The sequence below is a fragment of the Choloepus didactylus genome, chromosome 2 (genome assembly GCF_015220235.1).
Source record: "Choloepus didactylus isolate mChoDid1 chromosome 2, mChoDid1.pri, whole genome shotgun sequence".
NCBI lineage: Eukaryota > Metazoa > Chordata > Mammalia > Pilosa > Megalonychidae > Choloepus > Choloepus didactylus.
Window position 1 is genome coordinate 106,714,834 of NC_051308.1, and position 15,634 is coordinate 106,730,467.

The following is a 15,634-nucleotide window of genomic DNA, read 5'->3' on the forward strand; positions in this document are numbered from 1 at the left end:
AATGATTAGGAAATCAACACTCAACCTTATCTCAGTAGATATTTATGAACCATAATCTGTGAGGAAGTTGCTGTGTTGGATCCTGATGCTGTTAGTTAAGTAGCAGTTTTTCACTGTTCAGGATATGACATGTATCTATCTCATTTAATGTACCTGAATCTCCTTCCTGAATCTCCTTTATCTAGACATCAATTTGGGTATATTTCCTATATTGTAAAATAAGCAAAAAATCCTTTAAAACATTGGCCAGAGCAAGCTTTCATGGCACGTATTAAGTGAAGAGTAATTTGTTGCTGAGTAAACAAATGAATGAAAAATGAGAAAGCATACAAACTACATAAATAGGGTGCTTTGCTAAACTCAATGAAAAAAAAATTTGGCAATTGGACTATCTGATTCCTTGTCTTATTCAAAGAACAATTTTCATTGAATAATGGCAAACAAAAATGGTGAGTTTATGAATCTGGAAATGTTCACCTGTTGTTTCTTTCAAATTTCCAGCACTCCAACAATGCAGATCAACAAGACAATCCAGAAGGAATTCATCCTTGTTGGCTTTTCGGTTTATCCAGATATACAGGCATTCATCTTTGTGGTCTTCCTCTGCCTCTATCTTTTCACATTCATGGGTAATATGACCATCATGGGTCTAACTTGGGTGGACACAGCCCTCCAGACCCCTATGTACCTCTTTCTCAGTGCTCTCTCCTTCTCTGAGACCTGCTACACAATGTCCATCATTCCCAAGATGCTGGCAGATCTGCTGGCCAAGAACAGAAGCATTTCAATTGTAGGTTGTGGCTTGCAGATGTGTTTCTTCTTGGGACTTGGTGGCACCAACTGTCTCATTCTCACTGCGATGGGTTATGATCATTTCCTGGCCATCTGCAACCCTCTTCGATATCCTTTGCTTATGACCAACATAGTATGTGGAAAACTTGTAGCTTCTGCTTGGGCTGGAGGATTCTTCATCTCTGTGATACAGACTGCACTGATATTCAAAGGGGTTTTCTGCAACCCCAACCTTGTAAAACACTTTTTCTGCCATATGCAGGCAGTTGTGAAGTTATCCTGTCTAGACAGTGACTTCACAGAATTCATTGTAACAGTGCTCTCAGTGTCAGGCTTGCTGGGTACCTTCTTGCTCATCAGCCTCACTTACATCTTCATTCTTTCCACTGTCCTCAGGATCCCTTCAGCTGAGGGCAAGCAGAAGGCCTTTTCCACCTGTGCTTCTCACCTCACAGTGGTCATCATCCATTTTGGTTTTCCATCTATTGTTTATCTGAAGCCCGAAGCCTCATGGGGAGATGATACACTCATAGCTATCCCTTATACTGTCATTACCCCTTTTCTCAGCCCTCTCATTTTCACCCTCAGAAATAAAGAGATGAAGAATGCTTTCAAAAAGTTGCTGGGAAAGCTAGTTGTGTTGGATAAATGATCTTTGTTAACTGCTGCTGGTTTAATGGATGCCAAAATTTCTGCAGTAGCCAGTGTGGCAATTACCCTATGACTTCTTGGGAAGCCTATACCATTTGCCTTCTGCCAGAAATTCAATATGCGGAGCCAGTGACTGAGTCTCGGACCTCAGCCATCACAAGCAAGTACTTAGCACGATAATGAAGTAGTCCAATGCATCTACATTCCCCTATGAGAAGAATATATCCCTGTAGTTACTAGGCTTCTGTCAATCAACTCTGAATGTCCTTGACAATTCAGGGAGTGTGATAAGAAAGAGTATGGAAGGAAATAAATAATACAGATTACCATTGCAATTAGAGACATTTTAAAATATCTCCAGATGTAAATGATGAGTAATTAGTCTAGGTAAGATTGTAAAAGGCTGGGTTGCACCTCTTAGGAGAGAATTTATTTCTTATAAGGATGACACCATGTAGTAGCCACCAGCTACTTATTTGTGTGTATCTATATTGAGATGTATTTTTAAGTGCTCATGTCATACTGATAGTTAAGTATTTTTAATAACACTTGATTCATGATTGTGGTCTTCCTTTGAATGTCAGTTACTAACTCTGTGTATACAAGATATCTTGGAATATAGATTCAAAGAGAGTGTACAGGACATTATAGCCTACCCCTCTCATGCCTGTTGGAATCCATGGATGGGGGCTAGAAATAATACCCATTTTCTCTGAGATAGTATACTCTAAATGTTAAAGAAATAAGTCATGATATGGAAAGATTTGCTAAAGAAGAGTGTTTTCAAAAAATTTTGAAAAGACAGAAAAGTATAAAGAAGGAAACCAGAAAAACACAGCAGTAATTCTTTATATAACCAATAAAGAAAATTTGGAGATACTATGGAGGTTATATCACAGAAGTATAGTAAATTATCTTAATGAAAATTCATTTATACAAGCCTAGGGAAATTCACAAATCCTTTTCTCGCTTCTATTGTTAACGAACACATACTCACTCATGAGAGATATAAATTTTGTACTGGAGTTTTGGTGTATATAAAATTTATATATAAGCTATTAAAAGTAATTTCTGAATATAATTACTTATGAGACTGTTATGAAGAGAAATGAGATAATGAATGAAAATTATTATGTACACCAATTGGTTAATGTTGCCTCTTGCCATGACTCTGTTTTCTTCTTTGGGCCCTTTTTTGTGGTTTATTTCAGTAGCAAGAGTATTTCTTCTACTTTCATTTCATTTCTGAGAACTGGTTATTCAATCTAGGGAAGATATGTGATCTGGGAAATAATTACTCACAGTTTTTCCACTGATGGTGGGTGGAGAAGATATGATATTAAGTCTACACTCAAGTTCCTAAACCCATATTTGGATCAATTCACCTGTATAGAAAATATCTGATGTTGTAAGGTTAGCAGGCAATGGGTATTTCTAGTTACCTAGTTAATATCCATTGGTAAACTAGAAAACAGTAACTGAGTGGGAGATGGAAAATGCACATACATGTTGAAATCAGAAAACACATCCAAATAAGCCATAGATCAAATAAGAAATCCTATATGTTTTAGTTTCTTGGGATGCTCAAGCAATTATTATAAAATGGGTCATGGTAAACAATGGGAATTTATTAGCTCATGGTTTGGATGTGAAAGGATAGTCCAAATCAAGGTGTCATCAAGGTGTCATCAAGACAATGTTTTGTTTTTTGTTTTGTTTTTTTTCCTGAAAACTGTAGTGTTTTGTGGCTGACTGCTGACGATTCTTGGTCCTTAGCTTGTCACATGGCAGGTCACATGGTGGAGTCTCCTGTCTCTCCCTTCTATTATGGATTCCCTTGATATTCAGCTTCTGGCTGCTCCCTCAGTGATTTTTCCTCTGTGTCTTAATTTCGTTCTGCTTCTAAAGTTCTAAAGGACTCCATTAATAGAATTAAGACCCATCCTAATTAAGATGGGCCACACTTAGCTGAAGCAACCTCATCAAAAGTTCCAACTTACAATGCTTTCATACACCCAGGAATGGATTAAGTTTAAGAACCTATTTTTCTAGGATAAATATAACTCCAAATCTCCACATCATGTTATTAGAAAAAGAATATTTGAACTGGACAAAATGAAAAGATAACAGGTCAAAGCTTGTAAGACACAGCTTCTCAGTGTTTAGATGGAAATACATAGCCTTCAAAACATAATTTTATATGAGCTAAGCACTCATCCCAAAGATTTAGAAAATGAATAACCAAATGAAAAGAATAATATTGAGAAGAGTGAATTAAAAATCTAACAGCAAAAATTTAATAATAACCTATACTAGAGCAGATCAAGAAACTAAAGGTTAAAACATTAAAATTATTAATACATTAGATTATTCTCTGGTGATATTGGTGAAGAAATAAAGAGAGACAGCACAAATAAATAGCGACAGGAATGAAAAATTGGGCATTTCTTGGATCATTTAGATACAATATTTTGAGAATATCATGAATAACTTACTGCACATATATTTGCAAACTTAGATCAAGTGGGCATATTCCAGGGCTGGGGGAATGAGAAGATTGGGAAGTGACTGCTCATGTATACAAGGTTTATTGGGGCAATAAAACTATTATGGAAATAGATAGTTGTGATGTTTGCACCACTTTGTGAATAAATTAAAACCACACAATTTTGCGCTTAAAAAATAAACTAAGAGAGGGAGAGAGAGAATTGTGGCCTTGGAAAATGTCTATGGTCAGAGCCTGGGAACTAACCATCCAACATCTCATGTGCTTGGCTCAAGGAGAATACTTGAGTTAAAAAATAAATCATTTGAGATGTTAGGGCCCCTCTTAGTTAAAAAAAAAATCCATGAATAACTAACATTAATAGAATATCTACCCTTTGCAGGTATTTTGTTAAACAATTTACATATATTATTTTCTTTTAACCTTTGATATAAGTATTGTTCATTTTACAAATAAAGAGAAGGAAGCGCAAAGAGATTAACAAGTAGGTAAATTATTGCTTGGAGAATATAAAACAACCTAATTAAATTAGTTATGATAACCAACTCTACCAATGAGAGTTTGGACAAATCAAGTTTTCTCCCCAGAGCCAAACTGAGAGCTTAAACTAAATCCCATTCTGTCCTGACATTGCATTATTTCATATCCAAACAAACAGGCCAGGATTATTACTAAAAATCAGTTTATTATGCAGAAATTGTGTTCCTAATTCTAAAAATAAATTTAAAAGCAAAGAATATATGTCCCTGTGTCCTCCTGAAAACCAGGCTGAATCTTAACCTTCCTATATATGCAAAATGTCAGCTCTTCAATATCTATAGAAAAGTAGTGCTTCTTATCCTGAGCTCTTCAGAAGAAATGATGTTGAAGATATTGAACAAACAGGTTTTTTTTGTAGCTCTTTCTTTCCCATATTACTGCTCTGAGATATAGGAGATTTTGTTGTCTGCTCAACAAGCAAACTAAATCAGATTTCCTCACTCAACCAGGTTTTATGGTTGAAGAAAGTTTGTTGGTTGCCAATCTCTTTCAGGAACTTTGGGCTCTTCCCCAACCAAGTCACTGTGGTAAGACTGGGAGAGGCCAGCCACCGTTGAAGTTCCAGGGCTACTGGGGATAAAACAAGTAGGCCAGGGTTTGGACCCCCTCCTGTCATGTCACAAATCAACTATGCCTGGCAAATCATGGGTGATCAATAAATACTTGTTGAAAGGTGTTGTGGTTTGCTAATGCTGCTGTTATGCAAAATAACAGAAATGGACTGGCTTTTATAAAGGGCGTTTATTTGGTTACAAATTTACAGCCTGAAGGCCATGAAAATGTCCAAATTAAGGAATCAATGTGTGTATACCTTCACGAAAGGAAGGTGAATGGCAACCAGAAAACCTCTGTTGGCTTGGAAGGCATGTGGCTGGCATCTGCTGATCCTGGATTATGTTCCAGCTTCTCTCTAAGCTCCTGTGCATTCTTCAAAATGTTGCTCTTTGGGTGTTTTTTCCTCTTTTAGCTTCTCCAGAGCAAACTCTGGGCTAGTATCTCCAAAGCATTGGTGAAAGCCTGCTTTCAATGCCCATCTCCAAAATGTCTCTCTAAGCTGCAGCACTGAGCACCTTCTGTCTGAGCTTTTATAGGGCTTCCTTATGTTTGCCCAATGTCTTCTTTATATCCTTCGTCTTTTTTGCCATATCTTCCCTCAACTTGTTGATTTGATTTTTGAATTGATGTAGCATGTTTGTTTGAAGATCTTTAATTAGTTGTTTCAATTCCTGTATCTCAGTTGAAGTCCAAGTTTTTTTCCTTTGACTGGGCCATATCTTCATTTTTCCTAAGGTGACTCGAAATCTTTTGTTGTCTAGGCATCTGGTTTCCATGATTACCCCAATCTGATTTTCCCAGACAAGGGGGGCTCAGGTCTCAGGAGGAGGCTGTATTTTTCAGTATCACATTTCTCTGCAGGTGAGTCCAAGAAGATTTATACTCTTTCCTGTGAGGCCTCTAGACTCAGTGCTTTTCCTATCCTGTGCAGCTGATCAGCCCACAGCTCCCCATCAGTTTAAGGAAGTCCAATCCCTTTAATTCACAGTGGTCTAGTCTGGGCCAAGGGGCTGAGGGTGTCAGAAGCCAAGCTTAAGTTGTTTCTGGGTTTTTTCCCTCCTCAGACCCTCTGGTCTGAGTTACCTGAGGGAGAGCCACCACTTGAGCTGGGCCCTGTCCACCTATTCTTAGGGAAGATTCATCCATAGGGAGTTCTCTTCTGCACCTGAATTTCTCCTTTGTCTCTCTGACTCTATTAACTTCATCCTTGCCTGAGTCAGCCACTGCCAATTGAAAATGCCTGAGGCTTTCTCTAATAAGCTGCTTAGAAAGAGAGAAAAAAAAAATGAAAAAAGAGCAACAGCCCCTTTACAGAGCCAGTTTCCAGCCCCTTAGTTTCACCAGTTGACTGGAGTTTGTACCCAGTTCTCTGTGCCCCCTTTTTCAGGACACAGCCATTCTCTGGCAATCTGAGGTCAGCCATCGCTGAAAGCCTCTGTTTTTTATTTACTTATGTATAGCTATAGCTATAGATATAGATATAGATATAGATGTTTTATATATATATGTATATTTATATATATGTATATTTATATATGTGCATGTATTTTTTTTTTTTTTTTTTTTTTTTTTTTACTGCCTACTCTCTGCCAGGAGGAGCCACAGATTCCTATTTGCTCAGGGCCTCACTGTGCTTGTATGTTGTATTCAATAGTCCAAATTTGTTAAATTGAAACTGCAGTTGGAGCTTGGCTGAACTACCCCTCCCTGCTCCCTACAAGGACTGCTTCTTTCTCCCATAGCGATGCTTTGCAGTTCCGCCGGCCATGCCAGGGGGAGAAGAGTCGATCTGCAGTTTTTACTTTCTTATGTTGTGATCTCAGCTGTTCCACCCATTCCTGACTGGTGCACGATGTGTGAGCAGTCACAGATGTCTCCCAACAATTGTTCCAGACTATTTACTAGTTGTTCCTGGCTATTTACTAGCTGCTCTAGAAGACTGACTAAATTCCATACCTCTCTATGCCACCATCTTGCCCGATTTCTCTAACAGATTCTTTGGAAGAGCAAACATTTTTATTTTAAATGAAGTCTAGTTTACTGAATTAGTCTTTTAATGTTCATGTTTAAAAGGATGATTTATCTAAGATCACAAAATAGTATTCCACAAAATGATTTCTTCTGGAAATTTATAATTTTACCTCTTATATTTAGATCTATAGTGCATTTAACTTCATTTTTGGGTGTGGTCCAATGTAAGGATTGAGATTCTTTGGATACACAATTATTGCAGCACCATTTGTTACAAAGATCATCTTTTTTTCTGTTGAATTAACTTGGCACCTGTGTTTAAAATCACTTAATTTTATATTTGGGTCTAAATCTGGAATTCATTTCTCTTCCACTGACATTTATGTCTACCCTGCCATCAACACCACACTATCTTGATTATTTTAGCTTTATGATAAGACTAGAAAACAGTAGTGTCAATCTTCAAAATTTGGTCTTCAATATCAAAATATTTTGGAGTTTCCTTAAACTACATCAGAGAAATTATAGAGTGGACAGCTCCAAGCACCAACACCTACACTGATGCATTGAAAAGTCAAGCAGAAACTATCAGAACAAAATTTTTTAGAACTCTGGAGAACAGGCAAAGGTTGACAGCACTCAAGAGAACACAGAATATCGGAAAAGGTAACTCAAAAATGATCAGAAAGCTTTATGGCATAGTCACTTGCCCTGATCCACCCCTCCCCAGCTTGGAGGCAGTCTGAAAGAGACAGCTCCCTCATTCCCAGTGTAGGAGCCTGGTCTCCACAGACTAAGTGACCAAGTGACTAAGAACAGACCTTAGTCACTAAAATTGTGTTTCTCTGCTTCATCCTTACTGGGGGCTACATAAAGGATTGATGTAAGGTGCTTGTCTTTGTGTCAACTAACTTGGAACTCATTCAGAGCACAAAAGCAGCAAGCATTCTTGAAAGCATTGATGGGAATGAACAATCTAAGGTCATCTGGGGGAAAAGTGTATCATTGAAACACACAATAAGCACCAAAAGCCTGTAAGAGAAAGCTGGCAAGAGAGTTCTTTCGGTAATGAAGGCATTGAAAGTGCCCATGTATTCTGGGGAACTCCGAAAACCATATGTATACCAATGCAGGACACACCCTCAAAAAGAACTAAGATCTTATGTCTTCCACTCTGGCTGATCTCTAGGCTCAGAGAAAGCATGAAGTAAAGGCAAATTGTTAATGGCCTTGTTAGATGTTGAACAAGTGTCCCAGCCCAGAGCCAGTCTGCAAAGATTGGGGGAGAGTTGTTGGTTTTTGAGGGGTGGCGTGGGGATATTTTATTCTGCTTTCCCTCTTTCTTTTTGTTCTTTCTTTCTTTCTTTCTTTCTTTCTTTCTTTTTCACCATCTAGCATTCAAGTAAACTCTGTCAAAACTGTTTGAACACAGGTGAAAGAAACAGAGACTTTAGAGACCATATGACGAATACAGCCATTAGAAAAGATGTTAGAAAGTCAATATACAAACAGCTACAACCTATAGCAAACTGTAATTACAAAACCCGTGGAGGAGGAATAATCTGTTTTCCAGAGTTGCCATGTCATAATATTCCAAATGTTCAGTTTCCAAGGAAAACAGAACTAAACTTGAAAATATGGCACATTCACAAACAAAACAAAACAAAAATGAACAAAATACCAGAAACTGTCCCTAAGGAAGCATAAACTTTGGTCTTACTAGAAAACAATTTTAAATCAACTGTCTTAAATATGCTCAAAGAGCTAAAGGAAACCATTGAAGGAAACTAGGGAAAGGATGTAGTAAAAAATAGAGAAATAGAAATTGTAAAAATAAACCAAACTGAAATTCTGGAGCTGAAAGTACAATAACTGATATGAAAAACTCACTACCAATAAACACATGAAAAGATGGTCAACATCATTAGCCATTATGAAATGCACATCAAAACCCAGATGACACCACCTCACACCCAACTGAATGACCACAATTTAAAAATGGAAAATAACAATGCTGGTGAGGATATGGAGAAAAAGGAACATTGGTACATTGTTGGTGGGAATATAAAATTGTACAACAACTGTGCAAAACATTTTAATGGATCCTCAGAAAGTTGAGTATAGAATTACTAAATGACCCGGCAATCCCACTCCCAGGTGTGTATCCTAAAGAACTGATATCCTCAGATATTTGTACACTAATATTCATAGCAGCATTATTTACAGTAGTCAAAGGGTAGAAGCAACACAAATATCCATCAACAGATTAATGGATAAACAATATGTGGTATATACATGCAATGAAATATTATTCAGTCATAAAAGCAATAAAGTTCTGATGTATGCTACAACATGGGTGAACTTCAATGACATCATGTTGAACAAAATAAGCCAGGCATAACAGGACAGATATTGTATGATTCCACTTACATGAAATAAATAAAATATGCAAATTCATATATAGAGAAAGTAGACTATAGATTACCAGGGATGGGTGAGGGGGGATGGGCATTAATACATAATGGGGATAGGGTTTCTGTTTGGGGTGCTGGGAAAGTTCTGGTAATGGATTATGATGAGGGTAGCACAACATTGTGAATGTGGTTCATCCCACTGAATTATATGCTGGGAGGGGTTGAGACGGGAAATTTCACTTTGTATATATGTTTCCACAATAAAAAAGAGAGGGTCTAAAGAGACCATGACAATTAAATGCAATATATGATCTTGAAATATATTGAATAATGGAGGTGAAAATGCCCAAAAGATATTGGAATATATGAAAAAAATAGAATAGAGACTTAAAGCTATATATTGATTTTAAATTTCTTGAACTTTATAACTTTCTTAATGTGGTTACATAAGTGAAAATCCTTGATCTTACAAAATATACACAGGTATTAAATGTTCCAGTAGCATTATGTATACAAATTACTCTCAAATATTTAGAAAGTAGATAGATAGATAGATAGATAGATAGATAGATAGATAGATAGATAGATAGATAAAATGATACAGTAGATGTGGCAAAAGTTTAAAAGTTGGTGGAACTGGGTTTCTGGATGGGGACTAAATTGGAGTTCTCTGTGTAGGTTTTGTATTATGTTGCATCTGGCTTATAAGTGAAACTATTTCAAAAGGAAATGCTTTAAAATAAATAAATAGTCCTTATACATGGGTTATTTTCTGGACTTTAATTCTATCCTATTGGTCTATATGTCTGTCATCATACCAGTATGACACTGATTATTGTAGCTTTGTAGCATGTTTCAAAATCAAGAAGTGTGAATCCCCCAACTTCATTCTTTTTCAACATTGTTTTTTCTCTAGGGGGCCCTTTGCAATTCCGTATGAATTTGAGGATCAGCTCTTCGTGTGTTCTATCTTGATGAATGTTCCTTGCTCACTTGAAATGAATGTGTGTTCTGCTGTTTTTGGGTGAAGGGTTTTTTAAATATAAATTAGGTCATGTTGGTTAATGGTATTTTTCAAATCTTATACATCCATACCGACTTTTAGTGTCCTTGCTCTGTTAACTACTGTTTTAGTTTCCTGACTCCTAAAGAAAACGCCATGCCATGGGTTGGAAGTTCAAAATCAAGGCATCATCAAGATGATGCTTTCACGCAGAAGACTGTAGCACTCTGGGGCTGGCTGCCAGTGATCCTTAGTTCTTGGCTTTTCGGTCACATAGCAATGCACATGGCAGCCTCTCCTGGCTTCTCTCTTTTCTTCTACACTCCATTAAAACTTTCAGCTTCTGGCTGCTCCCTCTGAGTTTGTCTCTTCTCTTCCTTCTTTATAAAACCTTCAGTAATAGATTAATAACTATCCTGAATCAGTTGGGCTATACTCTAACTGAAGGAACCTCATCGAAAGGTCCCATTTACAATGAGTTCACACCCACAGCAATTGATTAAAGTTACAAACATGTTTTTCTGGGGTACATAACTCCAAGCCACTACAATTACTGAGGCTGAAATCTTGAGCTCCTCAACCGTGATTGTGGATTTATCTATTTCTCCACTCATTTTCATCACTTTATTGCTTAATGTATTTTCAATCTCTTGTTATTTTATGCATCTACATTTGCGATCTTATGTCCTTTTGACGAATTTACCCCTTTACTTTTATAAAATGTGAATCTTTATGTTGAAGAATGTTCCTTCTTCTAAAATCAGCTATATTTAATATTAACATAGCCATACCAGCTTTTATGTAATTTGTGTTTGCATGTTATATAGTTTTCTGTCCTTTTACCATTAACCTATCTGTGAATTTATATTAAAATAGGTCTCTTGTAGATTGTATTTTTATCTGATCCAAAAATCTCTGCTCTTAATTTTTGTCCCTTGTCATTGACTTTTTTTGATCCATTTTAAAAATGATTCCACTTCACCTAACTACTGGTTTATTAATCTTTGCTTTAAGGCAACTTTCTGTTTTCATGGTAATGTACTGCACCTTTTCAATAGAGTATCCACAAAAGCATGTGATTATTAAGCAGCCATGAGAACATGTGGCTATTAACACTTTAAATGTGGCAAGTGTGAATGGAGAACTAATACATGTAGCTAGAGGCTACCTAATTGGTAGCCCCTAGCTATACAATATGCATTGTTCTATTTATACAATATGCATGTATAACTTGCCAGAGATACCATTCAAATAATAATATATAATTTCATGTAAAGTGCCAAAACTTTATCACCCTTCCCTTGTAATACTACTGTCATATATTTTACTTTTACTATTCTAAAACCTACAAATCATTATTTTTGTTTTAAACTGTCTATTACCTTCCAAAGAGATTAAAAATAATAAAAATCCATTTCATATTTACTTTTGTGTGTGTGTGCATGTGTGTGACCAACTGACTTTTATGCATTTTTAATTGTGAACTTTAACATGTATATATAACACTGATAACTTCCAAAGTATGATTTAACAAGTAGTTAGAGAGCAAATGTCAAAGAATGTCCTGGGTCACAATTCCACAACTTCAGCTATTTCCATTATTGTAAAATATATTGTACATACAGAAAGGTGTTAACTTTTTGATGTACAGCTCAACAAGCAGTTATATAGGTAATTTCAAAAATTGTTGCAGGTTACAGTTCCACAGTTTCAGTTCCTTCCTTATTATGCAATACAAGGTATATACAGAAAGGTGAAGACTTTCAAAGCACAATTCAATGAGTAGCTATAGCACAAATTTCAAAGGATATTATAGGTTCCCAGTTCCACCATGTCATTTACCTCCTTCCAGATATTCCAATACCCCAGCATCTAAAATATTTATATAATGTTTCAGTATTCATAGACCTTTGTTAAATCTTATCTTGTTTGTTCCTACTCCTTCCTCTCACTTAATCTCTTTCTCCATCTTCAGGGGTATCTAGGCAGTGAACACCTAACTTGTTCATATTGAAAGGGGGTGTCGACAGTATGAGGAAGGGGGCTGCATCTGATAGTTGATCTTAAAGAGGCTGTTTCCTCTGGGTTTTAGGACTTGTTTGGCATAGAAACACTCTGGTGGATTTAAGCTTCTGAGAGATAAAACTTAGCAAGTGAATCTTTTATAGAATCTCAGATATATTTACCATTTTATTTTCTTCTCATTACTTTGTGTAGATTCGAGTTCTATGGTAACATTTTCCTTACTCCTAAAACTATTTCTTTAACATTTATCTGTAGTGCAGTTTGGCTGGTGATAAAATTTTTATGACTTTTCACTGTTTGCACAAGACTTTATTTCACCTTTATTTTTGAAGACATTTCCCCTGGTAAAGCATTGTAACTGGACAGGATATCCCTCCCTCCTTTCATGTATCCCATTATCTTCTGGCTTCTGTCCTTTCAGATAATAAGACAGCTATTATTCTTATCTTTGTTTCTCTGTATAATGCACTTTTATCCTCTTATTATTTTTAACACTTTTCATCATTGGTTTTCAATAGTTGGATTCATATATTCTCTGGCATGATTTTCTTTAAGTTTATTCTACCTGAGGTTTGTTGAACTTCTTGCAGATATTGTGTATTTTTATCCATATGTCATATTCAGCTTTTAAAAAATTCTTACATTTCTCTCCTCATCATTAATATTTTTATCTCTGCCTTCTTGACCATATGGAGCATATTTATAATGATCATTTAAATGTCCTTTTCTGCTAATTTTCCAACATTGATTGGCCATAATTAATGAATAACTTTCTTTGAATTAGTACCATTTTCTCCATAATCCTTTTGGGAAGACATTGCTAAGCTTTTCCTAAAGCCTGAAGAGGCTGTGAAAATTGAACCTTCTATACTAAATTACAATTTGCTTATCCTCCAAAGAAACTGAAATCATTCACTAATTATTCTGAAAAGTCAAAATACATATTTATGAAAATTTTAAGTGTACTTGAGGCTTAGATATGATTAACAATTAAGCCAAGTTTAACATTGGCCCCACAAAGACCATCAAAATAATAACATGGAAAATTTGCACTATGATGCCAGTAAAGGGCTATATATATGAAAGACCAAAAATATCATCAACTTTATAATTATCTCTATATGTTCAGGAAGGATGTTTCCATGGATGTAAAACATTCTCATCACAGGCCTTTAGGATAAAATCCTCAACCAATTGCTTTCCAAATGGCCATCTAGATGCCCGTGTTCCTGAGGCTGTACAACAAGGGATTAAATAATGGGGTCACAAGTGTATGTGTCACTGTCACTAGCCTATCTTTGCTGGATGAGTATTTAGATGATGGTCTTAGATAGACAGGGGAGGACTGGCCATAAATGACAATAACCACAGTGCGGTTGGAGACACAAGTGGAGAAGCCTTTTTCACTTGCTTTCATAGGATGGGATCCTCAGGATGGTGCAAAAAATGAAGCCATAAGAGATGCATAATGAAATTCAGGGTACCTTGAAGGCTAGAACTCCACCAATGAAGAAGATCAATAACAGTGCAGGTAAGTCAGATGACTGGTGATATGTCACAGTAGTGACTGGCTTTGTTGTGACCACAGAAAGGGGGGTCAAAGACTTAGAGAGAGCCTATCAGTGAGAACAGAAAGTCAATCACAACGCAAGTGGCTGCCAGTTTTCCATATACCTGTCAGCTCATAAGGATAGGGTACCAAAGTTGATATTAGCAGATGGCAGATAATAGTCATAATCCATCATTCCCAGTAGCATGCAAGAACATGTGAGTGTCATAGTTAATAAATGAGATTGTTCTGACCAGATACAACAGGATTATAAGCATTTTGGGCATAACTTCCAAACACAAATAACTAATGAAAAAGAATTTACTTAATGAATTAATTAATGTCTGGTGACTATAAAATTTCATTTTAAGGATTCACAAAAATTTTTTTGTTAAGCCATTTCACATTTCCACTTCTGAAAGCTAGAAGATGGGTAGAAATATATGAAGAATGGAATGTTCGAATGGCAGAGGTAGTATAAGTCTTTCAGGCATATAGGAACATGTTTGTTTCTAAAATATAACGTGAGATGGATAAACATTGGTTCAATCAATCAATAATATTTGGGGTATGGAGGAAAATGTGAAAATTCCCTGTTATAGGTTTCAGCAGAGACCATCAGCTTTCCCTCAATTTCAGGTTGCATATTAATTCCTTCTGCCAGTGAGTTCAGAATTAAAAGATGGAAACTAGGCAAATGCTCTCTCTCTGAAGGGCATCTGTTGTCTGCTCTTGTATAAGTTATGTTAGATATGCTGTAGGAATGAGACATTGAAAAAATCCAAAGTTCATCACTGATGCACTTTTGGTGACTCCTGTGTCCTTTAGGTATATCAGAGATATGGACAATAGCTAGATCTTCAAAAATTATTTTATTCGGAATATTTACCCACAGGCTTTATCTTCCATTTAGGTGTGCAGACCAAAGTAGGTCACACATTTTTTTCACACTTCTTTCATGGAGAGATGAGATATATGTCCTTTCCCCTTGTATCTAGGTGGGTTGAGTGACTCCTTTGACCAATAGATTATATCAGAAGTGATATCATATCTGTGTTTAAGTTGTGCTCTCTGGAGTCTGACACATTTCACTTCCTTTCTCTTGGAACATCCACTCTTGTAAACTTGGCATCAAGTTTTGCAAAAGCTCAAGAAGCCCTTGGAAAATCCATGTGGAAAAAACCAAGGATACCAGCCACAGTCCAACCTGAGTACATAACCAAAAACCAAATGAACTCAAAAGACACATAGTGAATAAAACTTGAGACCCAGTTGAGCCTCCCCATTGGTTCCATGGGAGCAGTTATAAGCAGTTCCCATTGACACCTGCCCAAATTGCATATTCACTTGCAAAATAAATTATTATTTTTTTATTAAACAACTAAGTTTTGGGATAATTTGCAAAGCACAAAAATGACCAGAGCATAATTTGGTATTAAAATCAGGGTGTGGTTGTAATAAAAATTTAAAATATATGGCAATGATTTTGAGAGTGAATGGTAGGAAGAACCTATATGTTAAGTCTGGACCATCGAGATGCTCTTATTACATGAAGCATTGGAGGATATTGGAAGCGGAGTGTGAGTATATATTGCACATGGGAAGAATGTAAATAATTTCAGGCAAGA

General features: G+C 36.3%; 1 protein-coding gene across 1 annotated transcript; it reads left to right on the forward strand.

Moving 5' to 3' along the window:
- The first annotated feature begins 457 nt into the window (after positions 1-457).
- On the forward strand, positions 458-1,444 carry LOC119517105 (olfactory receptor 10X1-like). The gene has a single exon (XM_037813621.1). It carries the CDS (start codon positions 458-460, stop codon positions 1,442-1,444), a length of 987 nt encoding a protein of 328 aa, XP_037669549.1.
- The last annotated feature ends 14,190 nt before the right edge of the window (positions 1,445-15,634 follow it).